At 47.9% G+C, this 24,517-nt stretch overlaps 1 protein-coding gene across 1 annotated transcript; it reads right to left on the minus strand.

The window, feature by feature from the left end:
- Window positions 1-3,137: 3,137 nt before the first annotated feature.
- SSPN (sarcospan) lies at window positions 3,138-22,627 on the minus strand. Its single transcript, XM_066319662.1, has 3 exons — window positions 22,180-22,627; window positions 11,208-11,294; window positions 3,138-6,426 (listed from the first exon to the last, which is right to left on the minus strand). Exons 1-3 carry the CDS (start codon window positions 22,495-22,497, stop codon window positions 6,061-6,063), a joined length of 771 nt encoding a protein of 256 aa, XP_066175759.1. The 5' UTR covers window positions 22,498-22,627; the 3' UTR covers window positions 3,138-6,060.
- Between the last annotated feature and the right edge of the window lie 1,890 nt (window positions 22,628-24,517).

Here is a 24,517-nt window from a genome sequence, read left to right on the forward strand (position 1 = left end):
GTTACAAAATTTCCTTCCTTTGATGACACCAAAGAAGCCTGGCTGCCTCGGTCCCCACCCGAGGCAGTCTGGAAGAATTGCACAAGCCATAAAAATACACTAATGTGCACATTCCCAACCTAGCAATGATTTGGATTTTGAAAACCAGAAGTGTCTGATTTCTGGGGATTTATTTTCTGCATGTTTTCACTGTTTCTCAGCGTGTTGGCAGGTTGGGCAACAAAACAGGGTGGGAGGACTTTTTATTTCCTCTTGGGTCCCTTCATGCGTGTGCTGCTCTCCTGCCTGGATTCACAAGGTGAAAGGGAAAGTGTAAATGTCTATTTTCTTCCCTTTTCAGTGTGATTGTTCCCTAAACTATCCCACCAAATCCCTGGTGACCAGTAGTGTCACTATAAATGGGGATCGCTGCAGGGCTTGGTTGACTCGGGCACATTATGGATCTGGGACACCAGCTTCTCCTGCCCTCCCCGAGTCTGCTCTGGCAGCTGTGGGACTGGAAGAAAGTATCCCAAAAAAGGTACGAGGGTGGTTCCCACACACCTCTGCATGCATGCAGCTCTGGCTCCAGCAGTGATGCTCCCAGCCAGCCTCAAGGAGGACAGATCAGGGCAGGCATTCCTTTCATCATAGTTTTCGGTGAAAGAGAAATCCTACACTGAAGTGAGGAGAAATCCCTCTTCACTTAGCTTCAGGCTAATTAAAAATAGTTCTCCTTACACAGCTATGAGAGTGAAACGGGGTTAAAACCCAATCTCACTCAAATATCTCATTTCCAGGAGAATCAGGGCTCGTAAAGCTGAGGGCTGCCTTAATCAGTGTCACTCTCTATATCTCCTGTAACTTGAGGTCAGCCCAGCACTCATCAGTCATAATCCATCTGGCTGAAGGAGAGGCAGGCACTCAAATCCCCCTCTGCGGGTTATTCTGTCCTCTCAGACAGGGCTGCTGCTCACGTTTGGTGGCTGACTCTCAGATGTCTGTGCCAAGCAGGGATACCTGGGTGCACCCGGGTGACTTTGGGTGGCCTCAGCTCCACGTTCTCTCTGCAGGCAGTCACTGTAAGCCTTAGGGGCTGCCGCATCTTTACTCCACTGTAAAGATGGCTTTGTGCAGTAGTATTGAGGTAACAAATTAAGTAGCTATTGCCCCGTATCTTCTTTAAAAAGAAAGGAAAAAGAAAACCAGCTCCCTCACAACAAGTTTGAAGTTTAAATGAGGCTTTCAACCGTTTGCTTGGACAAAGGCATGGAGACCAGGTACCAAAACCAAAAGGAAAACGCACTCCAGTCTTTGCAACCCCTGTTTATGATGAGTGGCTTCAGAGGCAATTTTGCAGAGGATAAATGCTACTGAGTAGCAATTACTAGAGGCAGCCATTTAGCAGAAAGCAAAAATCCCTGGGGAGGAGGAACTGCAAAGACCTGAGGTGAGCTACCCGCAAAATCCACCTTCCTGGAGCCCTGGCCACGGGCGCTGCAGTCTGTGCGTGGCCGCTCAGAAATGAGCTGCCGAAGATGCTGCTGGCCGCGGGCCCGGCACTGTGTGACATGACACAGGACAGGGCCGCCCTGCGCCCCAGAAGAGCCCTGGGGTTTGTGTCCAGCCGAGAAGGAGCAGCGATCCTGCCCTGCACCAGGGTCCCCGTGAGGAGCTTCAGGAGGCCTCGAGCTCCGGGACCGAGCCGCTGTTTGTTGTTCCTCTGCGCCTCCCTCGAATCCCCCTCAGCCAACACCCTTTGCTGAGACCGAAAAACATTTTCCAGACGCTAGCATGTGTACGTGTGTGGGTGGGTGGGGTGCAGGGGACTATGAAAATTTCAAGGCGAGGTATGACATCCTGGCTTTCTAAATATAGAGGACCCGAGCTGCGGCTTCTCTCACACGCTAGCAGCGTGCTTTCTCTTTCGAAAGGCCCCCAGAGCAAATATTGCACTGGCTGCGAGCGTGGAAAAAAAAAAAAAAAAAAAAAAATTAGTCCTGCGAGTCGATTGCAGCTCCCGGCGTTGTTGCGCAGAGTTGTTTTTTAGGCAAGGCTCCAAGCGGTGCCCACGCAGAGCGGCCGGGCCAGCGAGGCGCAGATGGCCGTCACATGAAGGCTGCTGGCAGCCCCAGCGTGGGGCCAGCGCCTGGCGGGGCTTCCCCTTCGCCCAGCAGCCCCCGGCCGGCCGGGGAGGGACAGGGACACAAACCCTGGCGGGGCTGAGAATGTGACATTTCGGCTCCCCGCGAGGCGCCGCGTCTCGGTTCCCTTTTCGCTGCCGTTTATTGTTGCTTTGGTATTTGCATAGCACGACATGAAAATGCCTCGGAGCCTGAGGAAAGTGGTAGCTGCTGCTTCTCCTTTTCAAAAGCCAAGCAGTTATCCATGCAACGCCATCGCTCTGTGTGTGTTCGGGGTGGAGGAGCGGGCATGACACCAGAGGGTTATGGCCTTTGGAAAAGTTCTGCAGAACTGAATTTAATCGAGACTGATGATCTCTAAACCAAGCTATAAAATCCAGCGGAGAGTTATATCCCAGTAATAGACCCTATTAGAGGGTCTAGCACAGTCTATAGAAAGGATCTCCTCTCTATTAAATTCTCTAGGGCTTGAGTTCTCATTTACACAAAGGGCCCTTTTAGCTCTGTAAAATGGCCATAAAGTAGGTGTAAAGATGATTGATGCCGTCTTTACAACCCCTTTACACTGGGAAAACAGTGTAAAGTGGCCAGGTTGCAAATGAGAATCACACCTGGGTTTGTGAGAGTAAATTACATCGAGCCCTTCGCAAATTCTGCGTGTCCATAGAGGTTTAATCCTACACCTTTCTGTGGAATTCACCTGAAAGATAAATTTCCCAGGCTTATAAAAAATTGTTTTCTTCTTCAACACCTCTGTCCTTTCCAGGCCTTTTAGTCCCAGTCTTTTTCCTGGTGCAGTCCGCGTGGATTCTGACACTGGGAAAAAGCTGGGAGGTGTCTGGATATGCTGCGGTAGGTGAAAATCCTTTAATTAGTACTTTCCAAATTCTTAATCCAAGCGAAATACACATTGTAAAACCATACCCAGGGGGAAACTAATTCCCAAACCTTCTGTGTCTGTTTCTCCATCTCTCCCGTTCTGGTTTTATGCTCTTGAGATACATGAAAAGGAAATAGATCGAAATGCCCCGTATTTATTCATTAAGTATATAAACCGCCAACAGAATACATGATGAATATTGCTTTCTTCCAGAGCAAAGGGTTAAGCTGCATCGTGCTGATTAGCAAACCGAATTTGCGTCTGGAAGTGGAGGGTGAGCTGATACGGAGGTGCGCGGCTTGTTAAGCGGAGCAGGCTCTGTTATCCAGACCTCCCTTCTCCTCCCTGCCGACACGCCGAAGGCATTTACAGCAGCCCTGCGATCATCCCCGCTGCGTCTGCCGTGCTCCGGAGCAGCCGCAGCAAATCTCAGCCCAGGGCTGAGCAGGCAGAGGCCAGGCACCGCCCGCCCAGCCCCGTCCCGCTGCCTCCGGGAGCCCAGCACCTGCGAGGCGCTGGGACACAGGGAGTGAAAACATGTGGGTGAGGCAGAGGTCAGAGGATTAAGGAACAAAGGGCAGCTCTGGTGGAAAAGCCGCTGGGGCAGGGCTGGAGCGCTGCACACCCTGTTGTTCCCCGAACAGCGGGGACGTTTGGGATGGGCGAGGGGGAGCGTACCCTGCTCTGCCAGCAGAGCCTTCCTCTTCTTGTGCCAGCCATGGGTGCAGTGGGGAAGGTGGGAGGAGGCCCCAAAGCTCAGCTGTCATTCAGACTCCCTCTGATCCCTTTCCTGCTTCTCGTTATCCTCTGTGTGGAGAGAAGATCCTACATTTTTGGCTGGAGGGGGGGCAGGTGCACCGAGGGCCGTGCAGGTACATCCTCCATCCTCTGCCCTGAGCTTCCACAGAGAGCACAGCTGGAGGCATGTGTGGGATGGGGGCAAACCTGAGCACAGCACAAGGTGAGAGGCAGCTCTGTGTACCCATCTCCAGGCAGGATGGCCCTGGCACAGCTGTGTGAGCACAGCTGGCAGCACATTCCACCAGAGCCCTGGGAGATGGGCTGGTTCCTGCCAGATCTGCATGGATGGCCCCAAGGATGAGTCTGACATCAGCAGCCCTCCATTCTGCTCCAGGATGTGCCAGAAGTGTCTGGGAGGCAGACCGAGGTCTTTGGATGGATGGTGACATGGGCACCCTTGCAAATGTGCCCTGCAGCCAGGCTTAGGAATGGTTGTTATATTAGGTGCAAAAAAAAAAAAAAAAAAAAAGGTCATTTGGAAGCAGATCTCAAACCCCCTCATGTTCTGCAGCTCCTCACTTTGTGGCTTGGCAGAAAGCACCTTGGTGATGCTATGTCTACTCCAGAGGCTCCCTCCATGACTAAAGCTACAGCCCCTACACCCAGGAGTGCTCTATGTGACCCACAGGAGACCTCATTATGCTGTGATCTTCTGACCCTGGAGGCTTGATGGTCTAGTCTCTGGATGATGTGTGATCACCATATGGAAGACAGGCTTTTTTGGTAGGATTAGAGCTCCTTAGACAACTAGGTGTTTGGCAGTCTGGGTTTTTGACTTTCTGATGACTATTTTTGCTGCAGAAAGTTGGTTGTTTTCTTTCCTTTGAAGCCTTACATAAATTTCATTTGCTTCCTCCTTGCTAATGATTATGGCTCAATTTTTCTGGCATGTGATTGCTCCACCCCACCTCAGAGACATCCTTGTTCTGGCTGGGATCGGGAAATCCCTCGTCATGGAGGGTGTGAGCACCAGCTGGCTTGCTCTTGCACAGATATGGATCAGGAGGCAGTGCCAAATGCTGCCAATTAGGAATTGCTCCTAAATTTAGATGTCCATGCTGTGCAAGTGGAAATGGCAGTTCAAGGGACAAACCAATATGGTTGTCTTGGTATAAAGGCTAATAAGATATAAAGCACTTCTAGAGCTGCACTTTCAGGGTGAAAAAGCACTGCTTGACTACTCTTTGTTTTTCCACCCTCATTAAGAAATCATTATCCTGTTGCCCTCATCATTATCAAAGATGTCTTTGGGAGACTGGCAGTCTCTTCTTGCTTCCCTCCCTCCACCCCATTTTAAAAACATTCATTGTTGCAGGGATATATCTTTCAGGGCTGTTGGCCCAACTCCACTGCTGGTGTGTAAGGCTGATTGTCTTCAGAGGAGTTACACCAAAAATGTATTTGGCCTTTTGTGCTTGGACTATAATTGGTGGAACTGGCTAAAATCCGGATTTGTCAGCCTGCAATTAGAGTAATATGGACATAGTTTTCAACATGACTAGTGATTTAGGGTCCCTCTACTTTAGAAGTGCAACTCAAGGTTCCTTAAACTGATCTTTTCTCCCAAACTTCAGAAATCTGCCTGGGGTCTCAAGCAGGGCCCACCAAAGAACCTTCAGTGAACTCACTCATTTGTTGTTTATTATTAGTAATTGGGTTAGGTAGCCTATATCATTAATCATTCTGAAAACTTATATGTATATTTTATATGGCAGCCATCAATACATTCACTTTGGTGTCGGTCTCAACCTGCATTGGAAGAGGTCTTGACCACCCTCGTTACCTTCCTGAATGTTAAATTCCCATCAGGTTAGCATGGAATACACCCAGAGCACCTAGATATAATATATTCCTGAAGCATGTTCCCACTGATATAATTAAGCAGTTTGGATCAGATCCCTATCTGGTAGAAATTGGCATGGCTTCTCTGAAGGCAAGAGGGAAATGGACCCTATTTTGTAGTGGCTGTAGCCCTGCAGATGAGTTCCCAACGATTTTATCTATGGCTATTAAAGATCCTCTTTGGGGAGCATTTGTACAGCTGCATCTTTAGGACTCTGTGACCTCTAGCTAATCTCACTAGAGGCCTTTTCTCAAGAGCAGCCGTACAAAACGCTCCTAAAACGACGGGAAGAATATATCCATTAAAGCCGTGTGAGCGTTTTCCCTGATGAGAACCCTTCCAAGCGCCCGTCCCCCCGCGGGGCCAGCGGCTGCGGTTCCCACCTCCGGCCACAAGCCCTGCCAGCCCGGACCCTACACCTGCTGCCCGTGGCCCTCGGCGGCCGTGAGAGGCTGGAAGCGAACGCCCACGTAGAAGACCTGGTAGCGGTGCTTCCACACCACGAAGCAAGTGAGGAGGCACACCAGGGCCGCGGCCAGGTTGAGAGCCATCTGCAGGAGGAGGTACAGGCCGAGAGCGCTGCTCAGGCTGCCGCAGTCGGCCGCGTCCCGGTACACGAAGGTCCGGCCGAGGGGGTCTGCAGCGTCCAGTTTGCACTGGCAGGACTCGGGGGTGGTGTCACAGGTGAACTTGGTCAGCTGCAGGTAGTGGTGTGCAGCAAAAGCCACCGCCAAAACACAGGCAACCAGAGCCAGGGCACTCAGGAGAAAATACAGCAGCTGAAAGAAAGGGAGGAAAAAAAAGATACAAACCCCCTTTTTTCCAGCTTCGTAGAGGTTGAGGAACACACAAGGAATGCAGCACATGTACTTCGCAGGGAATGCATACCCACAATGTACTGTCTGGAGATTGGGCGCTTCAACAACTGCAAGGCTCATTATAATGAGAAGTTCAGCAGGTCATCTCAAGAACTTGCCTTACACGTTTTGTATAGAGCATTGCCTTGCAATTTTGAGGCCTGGGGGGAGTACCAGGGAACTGGAGTGTCTATAGATCAAGAAGCTTTATAGAGAGGGAGGGAGCATTTTCCTCTCCTGTCCTACCTGCATTGACAGGACTCATGGTCGTCAGCTGAGACAAATTAGGGCCTGGAAGCAGAGCTGAGCAGACTGAGCCTTGGGATTGCCATCTTACCCAGGCTGTGCTGAGCTGTAGGTGTTTTTGGAGACTTTGCTCATGTGTTATTCTCAGTTTGCATGTCCAAATAAATCTGATTTATACTTGCAAATCAGGCAGTGGGGTGGCTTGATCTCCTGCTTGTGGCTCTGTGGATGCAGCCAGTCCGCTGGCTTCCCAGGTCCCACTGTGGAATGGGAATGCAGATCTCCACAAAAAAGTGTGTGCTGTGCTCAGTCTGCCTCCAAAACCTGTCCCATAAACATGGGGAAGCCTTTCACAGGCGTGAAAGGGCAGCAAGCACCTTTCTTTCCCAATGCTACAGTGTGGGAAGGACAAGGGTCTGCTCGTCACCTCCACTGCTCCTCACAACAGTGGCAGCTTAAAAATACCCTGGCTTTTATCAAGGGTACCTCTGCAGAGTCCACCCCCACAAACACATGGAAACTGGCAGCAAGTCAGAGCCTTTGACACTCCGGGATTCACCTGAGAGCTTTGGATACCAGCACATATGGACTTCCCTTTGCTTTTGATAGCTGGAACTGGCAGTTGCTGCACTGCGTACAAAATATGTGTGAATGTATATTAAAATCATGTTCTGTGTTTAGCCAAAATTGCATTTTTTTTTGTTCTGTTCAGCACTGTAAAAACATTTATTTTCCTTGGCATCTTATCTGTCAGACACATGGCATGGTTGGGAATCTGTTATTTTAAACAGCAGTTTCTCTCTCTCTTTCTCTCTCTTAACCTCAATACTGCAAGTAAAATATCAATATAAAAGCATTTTTTATAACCTTGAAACTCCAAGTATGTATGTCTTGATAAAATTCACACTCCTGGTGTATTTGTCATATATCACAGTGTGAATCAATCTTCTGTTTGGTTGCCAGCTTGAAAAAAAAATTGGAATTATTGCAGGTCCTGAAGCACTATGTACATTTCCCCCTCACATCACCAAATTCTTACTGAAAGATCTTAGTTTCCAAGACTTGGCTGCTATTAAATTTAATGACTTCCCCTGTGGCCTTAAACCAAGGGCAGCTTCAAAATGAGGGTGGCTCACATTAAACACAATTACTTTGCCCCCACAGCTTTCAAGGGAAGAATCTGTGGGAAAGGTGAGGCTGGAAAATGGGGCCACCTCCTCATGTGAAGCATACAGAAGATGGAGTGCTGCTGACTGATGGACCCCCTCCAAACCAAGATGTGGCAATTCATAAGCCAGGCCATTGTTTTCAAAGACGGTGCAAATGTGTTCAATGGGGAAAACTGAAAATGGACAAATGTTGATTTTTCTGTGATATAGAAGTCCTGGTGGAAGTCCCTGGATTCAGCCCAGCAGAAGACAGAATCAGGCCTCCCTAATAGATGAGATACTAAGCCAAGACTACACCATGTGCCTGATTCTCCCTTGGCAGGTATTTTATTTAGCTGCCAGCTTCTATCCAAAGTCAGGACACAACAGCCTAATCTATGCTCCAGGTACAGTAAAGGAGAATTTGTCTGTTGTGTTCCGAAAGGGAAAGAAATCTCAGGATCTGAATACACAGGCAGCTCTTATGATAATCCTTGGAGGTGAAGGGAAATGCATGGGGGACACAGGGCAATTTCCAAAAAGCTTATATTCTCACAAGATGTTTGCAGAGGAATCTCTCTGCGAGCTGCTGAAAATGAACACGTTTCCAAATATCAAAGGTGAGCCAAATGCAAGCACTGCCTCTGAGGGAGCACAAGACAGTGAGTGCTGAGATTCCATCAGCAGATTAATCACATGCCAGACCCGGAGGCAACTTCAGCATCACAAATACAACTGCGTGGTGGGCTGTGCCCAGGAACCAGGACTTGCCACTGGAAAACTGTTTCTTAACAGCTTCAGAGAGATAGGCACTGCAATTGCAGCTTAAAAAGAAGGAGAAAAGGGAAGTGGGAGAGACTGTACAATGAGGTCAGAGCATGGCAGCTCATCCTCCTTCGTGTTCCTCATATGAGGAAGAGACATTTTAGCAATATTTACTGCAATAGTTTTCCTCCGTGACTAAATTGAAATAAATAACAGGAAGATGGATTAAGTTCCTCATGGAAAAGGCTCCTCACAGTTATCGGAGGCGAAAGCAGAGGGGTTTGCAGAGGTGGATCAGGAGGCCCTGTTTGAGGGCAGTGGCGGCTCAGGCACGAGCCCCTGCAGGGAACAGGAACCGTGGTGTGTCACGGCGTGGGCTGGGCGTGCCGTGGGGAGGACCACAGGGAGTGATCTGTCAAATGTCAGCACAGAGCCCAGGAAGTCCACAGGATGGCTCAAGATTTTCCTGTGTGGCACTGGCCGTTGCTGTCCCCCCTGAAGGGCACAGCCACCCTCCCTTTGGGTGGCCTCCCTTTCTCAGGGACACATGGTGTGCTGTGGGTACCCACAGCAGTCTCGGGAAGGGACTTCTGCCGAAAGCAGTTCTCACACCTCCTTTAACAGGATCCAGGGCTCATGCAAGTGTGAAATGAAAGAAGCAGCTGCCAAGAGGGAGGAAGGCAGAGAGGACCGCACAGGTCTCCTGTTTTCCACCCCGAGGGAATCACTCACAGTGGTCAGAGGGTCACCTTGGGGGTTGACCCAAAACCCCCAGGCCTCTGTGTGTGTGTATGTGGTCTTCCTCTCACAGCGATCCTTGGGTTGTGCAGAGGAACTTGGGGTGCTTAATGCACTCCAGGGAAGCTCAGCCAAGATTTTCCTGTAGGATGGTGCTTGGCTGATGGGAAGCAGCCACCAGTGTGAAGGCAGGACCTGGGCCAGACCCTGTAAGGACAGTCGGAGCAGATTGGGCTGAACCCAACTGCAGTGCTTGATGAAGCATCAGGCCCTCAAGGAGAAAAGAACAACTCTCTGAACAATCTGTCTCATGACTGCAATCTTGCATCCTCAGCCTTGTTATAGCTAATGCTCATTTTTAGTTCAGAGACAGCCTTTAACTGAAATTCTAAGACTTGAGAAGTGATACTGGAGAGATGAAGATGAGTCCTGTGTGATCGAAGCCCTGGAGGAGAGTTTTAGCTCCCACTTTGTTAAATAGGTATGAGCCCTTCAGACAGAAGCCATTGGTCCTGTTTTCCCAAACTGCGGGATGACGGCTCCCAGCAGGGACATGGGACAGGAGAGGTGAACAGCCAGGCAATGCTGGAGTTCTGTGGCATGCTGCAATAGGAAATGCTGGGAAGGGGGAATTTGGAGAGGAGGATGCCTTGGCTAAGCAACAATCCATTGGCTATTGACTGAACCAGGGATATTTAAACTCTAATTCTGCCCGGTGCCGAGGAATGGCCCATTTGACATCACCTCGGGAGCAATTCCAAAACGTCTATTCTGATGGCTCACATTCCTTACGGTCAGGGTGGGTGGCAGAGACATCTGAGCTGCCCAGCCCGACATGCCGTTCCCAACACGAGGGATGCCTCCCTTCCTGCCTGGATGCCAAATTCAATTTAAGGCAGCGGGGCAGGCAATAAAAAGCCTGGCGTGGCAGCCCCCGCCCAGCCCAGTAACCTTCCTTGGGGATGGAAAGGTGACAGGGGACAATGTAGAGGCAGTCACAGGGCAGGCACAATTGTTCTTCTGCCTTTCTTTCTTTAAGTACGGCAGAAGCTCGAGAAAGACACAAAAGACACACCGGGGTCTAATTTCTAAGGGAGGATGGATGGTTTGAAAAGCTGCTCCTTGCATTTTGTTTCCCTCTGCCTTTTTCCAGTTAATAATCACTGTTATTTTCTGCTGCTTGCGTCGGTATTTTTCTCGTTATTATGTGTCTGCAAAATATTAAGTGCCCTGAAAATTACAATAATAGGCAAAATAGCCCAGAAAAAATGGGTGTTAAAAACAAGCGTTCTCAGCCTTGCTCTTCTAGTTGCTCACCAGTGTCAACAAAGAAGTTTTGGAGACTAAAGTGGGGTAAGGTGCAATTCCTGCAATGCTCAGATGGGAATTTGCTTTGTGGGACAATGCATGTCCCCGTGTTTTCCAAGTACTTTCCCATTAAATATTAAAACTTGGTTTAAGTGGACTCATTTTATGCCACCCTACTTCTTACCCTGCTCACTATTTCCACCTGATCTATTTAAATTCTCTGAACACTTCCCAAATTATTCCAGCTTTGTCAATATTCCTAAAACATGATGAATAAAATGATATCTTGTTCTGATTTGAAATATTAGTTTCCCCTTTATAGGATACAGTTTCTTCCTTGGCTGCCTGGAAAGTAACAGAAAACCATTCCTGCATTTCAGGTGTATTTTCACTTATTTTCCTGTGGTCTTTAAAATATCCCCCATATCAACTCTTCTGATTATATTTAATGACATGACAAGAAAAAAAAAAAAAAAAAGTTTAGAAAAGGTAAGGTACCTTCACTGTGAACTGCACACATGTCTTCTCATCAGGTTGGTACGAAATACACAGCATAACAAATCCCACTAAGGCCACCACACAGACCTGTAAGGGAAGAGATTAAAATGTGTCAAGGTAAAAAAAAAAAAAATAAAAAAAACAAACCAAAAACCTACAAAACAATTATTATTTTTTCCCCCAAGTCAGGACACCTTTCTGTGTTTGCAGGACATAACTCAAGAAGGAGTATGGAAACAAAGTCATCAAAGACACAGCACAGCAACCAGCCCCCAGGATGTGTGTTGAGTTTTCGCCCATAAAACCATCAAAAAAAAAGCAGAAGACTTCTGAAGTTGGCCTTGCAAGCCCAGAGAGCACCATCCTATGTAGATCTGGGTTCTGACAGGGCTTTTATGTTACCCATGCAAGTTTTAAATCATTAGACCATGGTTGCCACTGGCTAAGAAACAGCAGAGTTTATCACAGAGGCTTAGAGGCTTTCACCCTTTTCTGGAGTGAACACCTTACTAAAGAAAATGTCCATCTCCCCTGCAATCTGAAACTGTTTTAGCCCTGTGGCAGTAATTGCTGAAGGGCAAAAGTAATGGAAAGTATTTGCACTCTTGTTTATTCATTTAGCATCTTTATATTAATTCTGGATTTATCTGCAGATATTCACAGGTCGGCATTCTCCAGGTAAGAAGGGAAGATCCTTCTCTGAGGAATTAGCCCAATAAATGTGATTTGCTTTTTCCTGTTTAGAAAACACAGTGTATCCCCACACTGTGCTAAACACTCCAGTCAAGTGCCCTCCTCTCCCACGTTTCTGGAGAATCAGTGAGCAAACCTCACAGGAGGACTTTGGAACAGCAGACTGCTGCTTTTGGGCAGTTCATCCCCTGGATGGAGGAGCTGGGTACCCAGGCAGCAGGTGAGGGCTCCCTGTGGGGCTGGATCTGGGCATGGGAGAGGCTGTTGGCAGCTGGAGCTGTGCTTGGAGGAATCTGTGCCTGTTTGAGCAGCCTTGGAAAAACAGGTGACTTGATAGCATGCACATGTTATTAAATGACCTTTCAAATCACACCTTTAAAAGCCATTTTAGGTGTGATGAGCTTTAGTGGGGACTTTGGATGAGGTCAGGCACTGTCTTTTCAGAGATCCTCTCCACACAGGGCCAGGAGCAAGTCTTCACCTCCCTGCTAGGAGCATCTTGGTTATAAAGGACAGCTATTAAGTTCTCAGTGGCTGCAGCAAGATTCTGTATTTTTTTTTACCCCTTCTGTTTTATTTCTGAAGTTTAGAAGAGTTACCATTAATGTGAGGCTTTCTGCTTTCCCAGAGCAGTGGGATTTGCCCTCTTTGGCCAGAGCCATGTGTGAGCTGCCTTTGCCAAGGTGGGGCTATGCCACAGAGATGCCTGCAGGAGTGTGGGGCTCTGTGACAGCCCTATCCCCACCTGCATGCCCTGGAAGTGCTGCTCACATCCAGATTTCCAGCTCCACAGGGAGCTTGACCTGCAGTGGAAAATGCCCAACTGTCCTTTTGGACAGTAATGGATAAATACGCTCCTTTTACGATCTGTTGCAGAAAGTATCAAACTTTCTGTATCTGCATTGCTGCTGCAAGGCCCAAGACAACAGCTCTGCAAAGGAGAAGTGCCTCCCAACACATAGAGAGCCATGTCCCTCAAGAACCTGGGTGATTAGTAACACTTTTCCCCATGAAGTTTTATTTGATGTCATTTCAGTGGGACATGAATAGGAAGTATTGCCTGAGAACATTTCTGAAGAATGCGTCAGTATTATTTACTCCTTTCCATGTCATGTGTATTTATATTCTGGTCCTGTGACTTACACACAGCCTCCAATTTATTTGTTTCTTTCTTTTTATTGTTGACAGCCGTAGCTGACAGGGTTGTCTGGGGAAAAAACAACCTTTCTTGTCAAAGGTCCTTCAGTGCTGGGTTTTTTTGCCCTGTAGTGCTTCTGTGTGACTCAACCATGTTTTATTTCTCAGGATTAATCACCTATGTCCTTGGTCCCTTGCACTGTATATTAATCTTTTAATTCAATTAACATGCCCATAACACTTAAATCTTAAAAGATCCTATTGCAGATAATATCAAAATTATAAACTCCCCCAGTGCCAGCAATGGCTGGAGAATTGGTGGCAAAAAAAAAAAAAAAAAAAAAAAAAAAAAAAAAAAAAAAAAAAAAAAAAAAAAGAACCGAACCAAAACAAAACAAAACAAAAAACAAAACCAGAAAACCCCCCCTTAAACACACTGTCTTAACATCTTATCCCCAGAATTCATGACGAATCATAGGGGCTCCTCACATCAAAGCTAGGACCCAAGTATTTTCAGGATTTGGTGCTGAAGGATCTTGTTATGAGCAATAAATCAAATTTGCTTTGCTTCAGCTACACTAGTGGGCATTTACACTTGCATGGAATGAGAGCCAGATTTGCCTCCAGGTGACTGCCATGAGACATCATGGGACCGTTCCCACTCCCTCCTTCCCCTTCCATTTAACCACAGAAGGCTGACAGAGCTGCATTCATTTCCAAGGGCAGAGACCAAGGCTGGAATTTTCTCTCTGCCATCAAGTGCCTCGGACAACTTTTGCAAAACTCCTGCTGGCTTCACACGTGGCAGGATCAGACCTCCCTCTTCAGAAAGCTTCCCATACAAAGGGCTATCAGTTAAAAGGAGCTCCATTCCTGCACACGCTTTCTAAAGATCCTCTGGGATTTAAATAATATACTCAGGGACACTTGAAGAGGCACATTTGTAGAGGGGTATTTATAAAGGATTACACTGGGTCAGGATTCCAGCAAGTCTTGGCCAGAATATTTTGGAAAGCCTAAGTATTTCTTTTATAAGAAGTCAGTAACATTTTTAATTCTTTTTTTTTAAAACCAGAGATGTGTGTTTTTCTAAGTGGCAGTAAAAAATATCGTGGCTGAGAATTATGACCCACATATGTTTAACATTTCAGCTCTTTAAAGGTAAATTCACTCCTTGGAGGAAACCAAAGCGTGGAACGTTTATATAGGAAACAGCTCTATGCTGCTATTTTATACATTATTAATAGATCAGCCTTGAATTACACCTGTGAAGTGTAACAGAATATAAAAATCCAGTGGTAAGTATTTTTTAGGGGCCTCTAAATAACTATAACAGCTGCAGGCACGTTACAGGTGCTGTTGATGCTGATTGCTAAAGCAGCATTAGGTAATCCTGAATCCTGGTGCTGCAACAGCCACTGCCACATCCCAGTGTGAGGCACACATTTCCCATGCCTTATTGACTGAGCACACAACATAAAATGCAATTGAACCCACTTCAGCACGTGCTTGCCACCAATCGATGAGCATTTGTTACACAAATAAAACAGATTCTCTGAGACCTGCAGGACAGCACCTAATTAGATCAGCTCTGGTCAACTGTTATCCAGAAATCCAGGAATTTGCATTTCTGTGCATATTTCAACTCGAGTTTATTTCAAGATCCTGTTTCAAAATTTCCATATGGACTAACCACACCCCTTGCTGAATAGGTAGTGACGTGAAAGGTTATCCAAGGAAGAATTTAATTTTGGAAAGCGCTGCCTAGAAAAAGACCCAAATGTGATACAGAAGTATTTAGGAAAGGTAAAGATTTCGTTTTGCTTAAGGCATACTCTGTGAAATCCCCCCAGTTCACAACCCAGGAGAACAGCCATTTACTAACACTGGCTGAAGAACTTCAATATTTAGGCTGTACAACATTTTAATAGTATTTCTTTTTGGGGGAAGCAGTAGACATTTCTCCCATTGACAGGAACACCTCAGGGCTAAAAGTGACTTGAGAATTATTGGTTTTCAAAGCCAAAATCAAAATAGGAGGAGAAGATTTCCCAGCTTGCTCCCACCCCAAAGAGGGCAGGAACCTGTTGTCATGTTATCCCACCTGCTCCTGCAAGGATTCAGCACAAGGTGTATGAGCAGCACAAGGGCACCACGTGGCAGGGATGAGGAAGGTTGTGTGTAATTAGGGGGAATATGGACACGTAGGGCACAAATTTCCGCTGTGGTTTGCACTCATTATCTTTGCACGCTGACATATTCATGTGGTTTTCTTTATTCCGACAGATTTCAAAACCACAGATTGCTCTAATCTGTCTCCATCTCTCACTTGTATGCTTGTGAAACTGGTTTTCCTTTTGTTATTGCTACAATTTTAGCCCAAATGCAGAATAGGTGGTTTTCTCTAGCGAACTACCTCCTACCCAGAGCATCCTGAAAATCTTGTCTGGTAAAGCAGGAGGGCTGGGAACATCCACCAGGGAATGAAGGCAGGAGACAAAAGCCTGGCCCCAAGGAGCATCTTGGGTCTCTGCCACATCACAAAGCAAATGCTGCAAACACTCACAGAGACACAGTATAGCTCTTTATATGGGAGCTTTGTCAGCGAGAACCTCCTGCCATCATTTTTAGGGGCAGAAAGCAAACACACTGCAAGACAAAACCTTTCCTAGGTGCATCTTGAAATGCCATACAGCACTGCTGAAACCCACAGGAGGACTCTTCCTCTTTAATAAGAACGTAACTCAAACTCAGGAGGAAAACTGCTGTTAATAGAATTAGGAAGACATTTCCTTTATGGACAAGTTACTTTGTAGTGGCTTACTTGGAGACACTGGGGATCTTTCTGTTTTTAGGGACACAGAATTCTCTCTTGCAGCTGTCTCTGGAGTTTCTGGCTCTCTCTCACAGGTAACACTTGGCTTGATGGTTCTCCCACCTTATCAGATATGGCAAGGCTCAACTCCCATCTACACCTTTGGAGAAGCCACTTTGTCCACCAAATCTAACACTCCCACTGGACACAGATTTTGATGCAGGAAAGAACCTGTCCCTGTTGGCTTTGCCATTATAAACGTGGATCACCTCTGGTGCCAGACATCTCTACAGGCTGTTGCAGACAGCAGCACTGAAGTTCATCTGCTTTATGAGGTTTGAGGAGGCTGTGATGAAAGTGGGTGCTGCAAGCAGCTTTCACTGCCAGCTTTCACCAGCCTCAGGTCAGCCTGGGTCTCACAGTCACATGTGAAAGGAGCCAATCTGCAACGCAGAGGTACCATGCCCTAATTTCTTTTTTTTTACCCCCTTATAGACTTGTTGCTAAATTTAAGGAAGTTTCGTTGCATATAAGTTACTTCCAGAAATAATAGTTATAATAATAATAATAGTGACAAACATGTATATTGTGGTTGCGGGCAAAGGCCATCATCATCTAGGAAATCATTCTTTTAAACAGCCATAAACCCCACAATAACTGCCCATCCCTGTCCCACCTACACAATAAAATAATAATGTCTTTACTACAGGTCCCTTCAAGCCATGCAGTAACACCCCCTGGCAGACCCACAACTTTCTCTTAAATCCTGTAAAGTCATCAAAACCCTGCAAGAGCATCCACAATCAAATGAAATGCTATTTTTTCCATAATGATCTGTGCTGTTTGGGTCAGTTGCTCATCACTTGTGCTAAGGTAAGATTTAATTCCCCCAGCAAAGGCTACAATCACACAGCCAGGAGCTGCAGCAGCAGTCCATTGCTGCTGTTAAACCAGAAATACAGTTCTGGCTGAACAAAAGCCTGAGGGATAAAAAAAATAAAACAAAATTAAGACTTCACAGAGCCAGCAGTGATTTTCAGCCTGAGAAGTGCAGCATGGCTGAGAGTACTCGTGAACACCACTCATGGTTTGGGGTGTGTCTGTGACTATGAAAGCCACGATCTCCATAGTCATGAGACTACCCAGGCTGGGGAAACCTGTTTGATATCCCTCTCCAAATTTTACCTGGGATTTTTGCACAAATTCCAGCCAGGAATTCTGCAGTTAAACTGTGGGCTAAGCCACAGAGGGGTCCAGAATTATACTAGCCCCTGTCCAGGTATCAGACACACCTCAGGTGTGCAGTTACCTTCTCAAACCATTCCTCCAGAATGTTTGAACATTTCTCCCCATCCAAGTTTCCCACTCTGCACCAGAACAAAACGAAAGTGTGAATTTCAGTTAATCAGTGCATAGTTACTCTTGGAAGAGGATGAGATTTAATGGCAGGGGGTTCTGAAGAGTCCTGCTCTGGTGCTACACATGGCTCTAAAAAAGAACTAGCCTCTTGCTGAAGGCAGCCCTCCCTCAAACCTTTTGATGTTTGCCCATGGCTAATTGAAGCTAGCCTGTACCAAGAAATATGGATGCCTGCATGACTTTTTGATGGCTACTTTGATGGCATCAGGTTTTAAGAGTCGCCTTCTATTAGAAATCGAAAGTTGTTTCCCTAAAAACAAGCAAAAGTTATAGAGTCTTGAACATTTCTGACTCCAGGTAAATGAAGGTTAATTAAGCTGCTTTTCCAGTTAAAAATCTGTCTGCCTTTTGCACCACACAGCCTCACATCAGCCTCACCTCCACCAGGGCAAAGAAGCTAATGCTTGAGCCAAAAAGCAATGCTGATGCCACAACCTGTGGCCACCCCTTGAGTAAAGCTCAGGGGCCCTCTGGCCTGGGGAAACAGCTGGGGAGATGGAGAAGGGCTGGAGCAGAAGTGTCAGAGTTTCTGGGCTGGGGATCAGCCAATGGCAGATCTTTTGAGGTGCTCTTTGCAATAAAATCAGTGACAGCTGGAGCCACAGTTGCTGCCTTGAGCTGCTCATGAATAAGATTTTTTTAAATGTTTGTAAAAGTCCTAATTTTATGAACATCTATACATATACATTTAAAATAACTTCCTGGCAGAAATAATAAATACCCTGGATAATAATTTCTGATGAGCACTTCTGTAACTTTCTTAACTCCCTGAGTCTGCAAAACAGGGCTGAAAAGGGAGCTTGCCTATGAAAACTCCGATAGTCTCCACTTTTGATCGCAGTGGAAATAATCTAAAGTGGGTTTATCAAGGAGAAATACATCGTTACTTCTTCTGGGTGTCAAAAGGCCACAAGCTAATGAAAAAGAATGAAAAGGATACCATTAATATCTACTGTCTCTGCAACACTTTTCATCCCAGCATCTCAAAGCAAGGGGTGACGGATGGCCACTATTAACCCCACTTTGCAGGGGAAGTAACAAAGTCTTAGCAAGGTTAAGTAACTTGGCCAAAGCTATGCACCAAGCCAGTGGCAAGACACAGGAAAAAATAAAGCCCTGCACTCATGAGTGGGTTTGTGGAGAGTTTGTCCAAGCTCCTGCAAAGCAGCAAGGAGAAAAGAAGAGACTGCCAGGGGGTCCTGCCTGCAGTTTGGAGAGCTCAGGACAGGTCTCACGGGCACCGGCTTCAGACCTGGGCACCTTCACTGTAACTGGATCCAGGCAAGTGAAACAAATGCTCACTGCTTTCACTGCATTTAACTGCCTGTCCTTAGCAATGGAGGTAATAGGTTGCTGAAGCCAAAGCAGAAGTGATAAATCCTGTATGCTCTGTCGTTTCTGTCCATAAAATTTTGCTTTGTTTTCTGACCCATGCCCCATGCATTTTGGACTAAATGCATTTTGGTTTTAGCTGGGTTTTAACTGGTTTTAACTTGTTGTCATGGTGGAATACTCTTGGTGCAATGCAAGATGCATCGTTCCCTTCTCAGGGAGCTCAGGAGAGAAGGGCTGATGCTCTGGAGAGGGAGCACTGCAGGCTTGGAGCCCTCCTCCACTCCCTGTCAGAGGATCACTGGCCACATTTATTCCCCAGGATGGTGAACCCAATCCCTGGCCTGCTCCAGCCTCACAAACCTACACAGTCAGGTTTTGAACCCATTTAATTCAGACTGCCTTGCCTGGTTTTCCTAGCTAGCATTTTTCGCTGTCTGCTCCTCTAAAAACACTTCCTTTCCATTCATGGTAATGCACTGAAGCACTTGATTTTCAGCAAGGAATGGTGTCACACCATTTTGCCACTAATAAGGAAGAAAAAACCCACCAACTTTCAATCAATCAGGGTCTATTTAACACATTAGCAATTTTCCTTCATTTTTCTGTCATCCTGCATTAACAGCCGTGGGGTCAAATCCAGCCTGCTGTAATTCCAAAGGAGTAACACCAGGAATGAGCTTCACCCATTATATCTAATGTTGCTAAAAAGGTCTCGATAATAGATTTTTTAAAGTTCTTGATTCAGAATACTAATTAAGTCCTTTAAAAAGAGCTCTTGAGTGGGATGCTACTAAAACAAATATGCTCTGGTATTTTACACCACATCTTTCTGTCCTGTTGCTCATTTCTGTGTAAATACACGAGTTTCAGGAAGTCACTTTCTGCCATGAGGTTTGTTCTCAAGCAGCACATGGGTCATCCATCCCCTAGCTAACACCTTCCATGCAGCCCAAAAACCAGCCCACAGGACATCCAGCCACATGCAGGTCCTAGCCAAGGGTTCTTCTTCATGGACAGTCTCCCCCAGCTTTCCAGAGGTCAGTCCTCAGCTCAGTCCCCACCACGGCTCACCAGCAGCACCCTGTGACTGCACACCTGGACTTTCCCTATCTGCAGCTTCTGCCCATCTCTGCCTGATGTCCCAGTAGGCGCCAAGTCCCTCCACGGAGACACCACAGCACAGGGACAAAGTAAATGCAGCACGGTGTGGCACCTCCTGCATTTTGCCCCTCAGCTGTGCTCCCCTGCTACCACAGCCAACACTGCACACAGCCTCTGCTACTGCGAGGTCTGGGGCTGCCCCACCACTTCATCCTCCCCTTTCTAGCACCGGGTTCCTTTTCACTTCCCTCTGACCTGGTGCCAGATCCCTCCTTCCCTTCTGCTTCGGGCTGAGGGTGCAGGAGAGCAGCGTGGTTGCCCAGGAGCCTGCCCGGCCATGTGTCCCCAGCAGACAGTCCCTGTCATCACCCTGAGGGTAAACAGAGAGGCACCAAAAGCCATTTTGAGCCAGGGAGGAATCAAACCACGCTCGAGTGTGCTGGTGACTCAACATCTCACCAGAGTGCCCCAGGTGAGAGTCACCCCGTGACTCAGAGTGGAGGTGCAGTCACCCTTCCCCATGGGGCAGCCCACAGCCTGCACTGCTCCTCCCGACAGCCAGGGCACCCTGCAACATCAACCAAACTCCACAGGGCCAGCAAATGTCTCCCCAGGGATTTCCCTGCCTGGTGGGTGCAAAACATGACCATCAACCACAGCTGAGAGCTGAGTTGTGCTCCGAGTCGGGAATTAGCTCAGGAACACACATGGAGAACTATTCCTGATTTTCAGGGGGGGAGCTCTGAAAGTGCCTGAGCTTTGCCTCGTGTGGGCATCTAAATGTCACTACTGCTGGCAGCTGCTGCTAAAAACAACGGGGGTTAGAGCTCTGTTTTCAGAAAGCAGCGACTTTGGTGGGGTTTCAGGCCTCCCCAAGGGAGGCTAGCCATTTGTGGATGTCTCAGATGAATGCTGCTCAGGCACTGATGACATTCACATAGGCCAGGGGCTGCTTCATGGCTTTTCTCATATCCCTGGCTGTACATTAGTTCAGTCCAGCTCACTCTTTCCCCAGTTTTTTTCGAGTGAAAAAGCTATTTCAAACCTGTGATAGCAACAGTGCTGTCTGGAAAAGACATAATCAGACCTCCATAATCCTCAAAATAAACGGGAGGAGTGAACATGCCACATATTGCTATTTTATCCTCTGTATATCCCCCTGGTTTGTAACAGCCAAAACTTCCCAGGAGGAAATTCCTCTTCCAAGCAAGGGCAGGCTCTTGCTCCACAAAACACCACTAAACTCTTGGATAACGCTTCAGTCAGAAGAGAAACATGAAGAGATGAGTCAGAGGAGCTCTTCCTCTGGGAGCTCAGGCCCTGCTCCTTCCACCCTCTGAAGGGATGCCCAGCAGGATTAATACAGCAAACCCCAATCAGTTCAGATGCTCAGATAATCTTCTAACAATGAATTACATTCACAGAAGATGCTCCCATAGCTGTTCAGCGCTTCGAGAAATCTTTTCTCCAAGTACCTAAACATGAATTTATTTGCTGGGAATTCTTCAGTCTGACAACACCCAGAACTGTGCTAACACATCAGGGCATATTTTCAGGACATATTTTCCTGAAACCTGCTGCCTAGGGAAGAAACCTGCATGCTCAATTATATCCATGGCCTATCCCAGGCACATAAATCACTGACCCTGTCCCTCCACAGGCAAACCTCACGTCCCCAAGTCCACAGCCAGCAGAGTCACACCACGGATGGCACCACACACCCCATCCCCACCTCCGCAGGGTGGCTGCTGCTGGGGAACCACCCAGGCTTCCCCAGCAGGGATGCCTCTGATTTACACCCAGCAGTACGCTGCCCTCTGCCCAGTCCCCTCAGCCCACACAGCGAGGCTGGCGTGTCGCTCCAAAGTGACTTGGCAGGAGCCACCAGCAGGCCCTGGGAAGGGCTCCCTGTCCCTGCCACGTCCAGCAGTGCCATCTCCTTCCCCATGGCCACGTGCAGTCAGGAGCAGCAGCGGGAAGAGGGTTAAACCCCAGCAGTTCTCCAGCACAGCACAGCAAGGAAGCTCCAGAGACAGACATTGCTCTCCCCGCCCAGCTAAAAGTTGCGAGTTACAGAGTTATGCTCTCACTTCCAAAGCCTGATGGTTATGGTTTGGTGGGCAAGGAGGGTAGGCAGCATAAGAAATTAACTTTTTTTTTTTTTTTTTTCAGCATCACCCGGCAGGAGTTCACTGCAAAGCGCAAGCTAATACATACATCCAGTGAACAGCAACCCTGTATTTTATTTCAGGTCTGTTGGGTATTGCAGGGAAGAATATGAAAGGCTGTGTTATTCTGCAGGAGCAGTTTTCCTCGGGAAAGTACAGCCAGACACTTAATCCCAGGAATATTTATAGTTAGCATAACTCAAATGGTGTTGTGCATGCAGTTGGTTAGTCTAAAGTGGAGCGTCATGCAGCTTGCATTAATGCCGGCAAAGGCACTTTATGGAGAAACAGACTTTATGCTTACAATTATCCCAGCCCAATATGGAGTGTCTCTGACTAGCAGAGAGGAACTGATGCCTGCCATAAGGAAGCCCAGCACTGTTACAGAGGCGCCTAACGCCAGCTGCAGCAAGGCAAACAGCAGCGGGAAACGGCAGCCACAACAAGTGTGGGATTCCTCCTCCTGGCCGGTTTTGGGATCCCCCTTGGCTTTCTTCTGCTTCTTCTTCATCGCGGACTCCTGCGTCGAGCCGGCGCTTTTCTCCCCTCCGGGCGCCTTTCCCGTCTGGCTCTGGCTATTCGGGGACGTGCTGTGCCGGGCTTTCTTCTCCTCCTTTCCCATTCCGGCGGACTTGGGGCTTTCACGTGCGCCTGTGTGTGCGCACGCCGGTGGGGGTGTGAGTTTTCTGCCCCCCAAAGCTTCGCTTTGTGCCGGCTGAGTCGTTCCTGGTATTTGAATCAAGGAGGCTGAACAAATATGGAAAACATTTGGAAGCAGATTGTCAGAGCTCCGAAATGCCACATATAGCCCGGAGAAGGGGGGGATGCAAGGGGGGTAGCGCACTGCCAACGAGGCGGCGCCGGCTGCGCTCACACGGCTCCACAGGTGCGAGCCCACCTTTGGGGCTTGGGGACGAGCCGCGGGGCAGGAATTCCGCACTGCCGGCCGGGGAACGGCGGGGAAATGTGCCTCGCCAGGGAGCCGGGAGCGCTGCACCGCCCGTGCAGGCAGCAGGCAGGTCGGAGCCCCTGGCACCGTGGCTGCCCTGGCGGGGACCGGCCGGCAGAGCGTGGCTGGGGCACCCACGCAGCACCGTGCTCGTTCCACGCACCCGCTGAACCGCTTTAAAGGGGTGCGTCCCGGTGGGAGGGAGCTGATTGCGTGTATGGGAAGTAGGAAATTAGCCCAGATGAAAATACAAGTTAATGTCCTGGGGAGCCCAAAGGGATCCTGTCTCTTCCCAGAAGTTGCAAAAGCACACCTAGGCATGGTTGTGATGAAGCAGGCGGGGCCAGCAGTGAGGGCTGGGGCAGCCAGTGGTAGAGAGTGGAACAAACACCTGCTGAGAGTGTTTCCAGGGCTGCGAATTATCCATACCAGGAAGACTGTTTATGTTACCTAAAAGAGAGAGGGATGTCTTCTTGTGGACATGTGGTCACTGCACTTCGTCCATATGCGGGCTCAGGCTGGTGCCTGGAGACAGCACAGCAGCAACAACAGAAGTGGTGGAATTTCTCCTGAAATACTCAAAAACTGCTCTGTGGCTGAATCCAATGCTGAGAACCCTGGCAGAGCCTCTCAGACGCTGAAGGGGCTCACCCATGCAGGTGCCAGCAGAACTGGGGTCTGCAGAGACTGAATTCTGGCTCTGTGAAGAGGAGGGAGCAAGAAGAGGTGGGTGCTGAGTGGTCCCGTGCCTGGGCTGTGCCTGCAGCCCTGAGTTCAGCCAGGCCACCGTGCACAAGTCCTGCAGGGGAAGACCACGGGAAGCAGGGAGGCTGTGGGAAGCTTGCGCTTAGCTCAGGCCAGAGGAATTACTCAAAAGCTTAGGGGTAAACAGGTGCTTAAATGCTTTGCTGGCCCAGGGCCAAGTGTGTACAGCCTGATGTACGGCATCGCTCCTCCATGCGTGCGGCTCCGTGTCCCCGCTGCCACAGGGACACCCTGAGGACACGTGGCCTTGTGCTGCTGCCCCACAGACACCAGTGAGAGAACCTTAAATGGTCCAGCCTGCTCTGTCCCCACCACGGGGTTGTTTGGTTTTGTTTTTTTTTTTTTTTTCCTTTCCCGTAGAAGCAGACAGCAGGAATAAAGCATTAGGAGGAGTGGGGCAGGTGGAAAGAAGGTGTCAGAGACTGGAGAAATCCCCTCCAAAATTGCTTTTGGATGTGGCAGAGCAGCTCAACTGGGATTAGCTAAAATGGTGAGGTATTCAGAGAGGATCTTACACATGCTGATATAGCATCAAGGAAATATTTCCTCTGAAACACTGGCAGTGCCTTCTGAGAAACTACTCTCTTTATGGCATTTAACAGCAATGAACTGTGTCTTCTGTATTAATAAATTATGATGTCACTTTGTTTTATGGATTAAGCAATATCCTCTCTGTTTATTTATAATACCAAACGGATGAAAGAAAACTAGAAACAAAGTGGTTTCAGATGCTTTCTGCACACATAACTCTCGTGCTACATCCATAGAGCAAGATTAAGATAATACATTGTTCAAAAAGGAAGAGGAAAATAAACAAGAGGTGAAAAAACTAGAAAAAAAAAATCCTTCTCCTCTAGTCATGTTGCGTAGAGTATCATGTTTTCTCAGTTTCCCACCAAGATGTTTTGTCACTATCATTCACTTTTTA

Source organism: Sylvia atricapilla, chromosome 5 (assembly GCF_009819655.1).
Source record: "Sylvia atricapilla isolate bSylAtr1 chromosome 5, bSylAtr1.pri, whole genome shotgun sequence".
NCBI lineage: Eukaryota > Metazoa > Chordata > Aves > Passeriformes > Sylviidae > Sylvia > Sylvia atricapilla.

Excerpts from the sequence above, each read along its gene's own strand:
- SSPN (XM_066319662.1), bottom strand. The coding sequence starts at position 22,497 with ATGGGAAAGGAGGAGAAGAAAGCCCGGCACAGCACGTCCCCGAATAGC. Across the intron at positions 11,295-22,179 it reads CATATTGGGCTGGGATAATT|GTCTGTGTGGTGGCCTTAGT; the intron begins GTAAGCATAAAG and ends CTTCCCTTACAG. Across the intron at positions 6,427-11,207 it reads GTGTGCAGTTCACAGTGAAG|CTGCTGTATTTTCTCCTGAG; the intron begins GTACCTTACCTT and ends CCTTTCTTTCAG.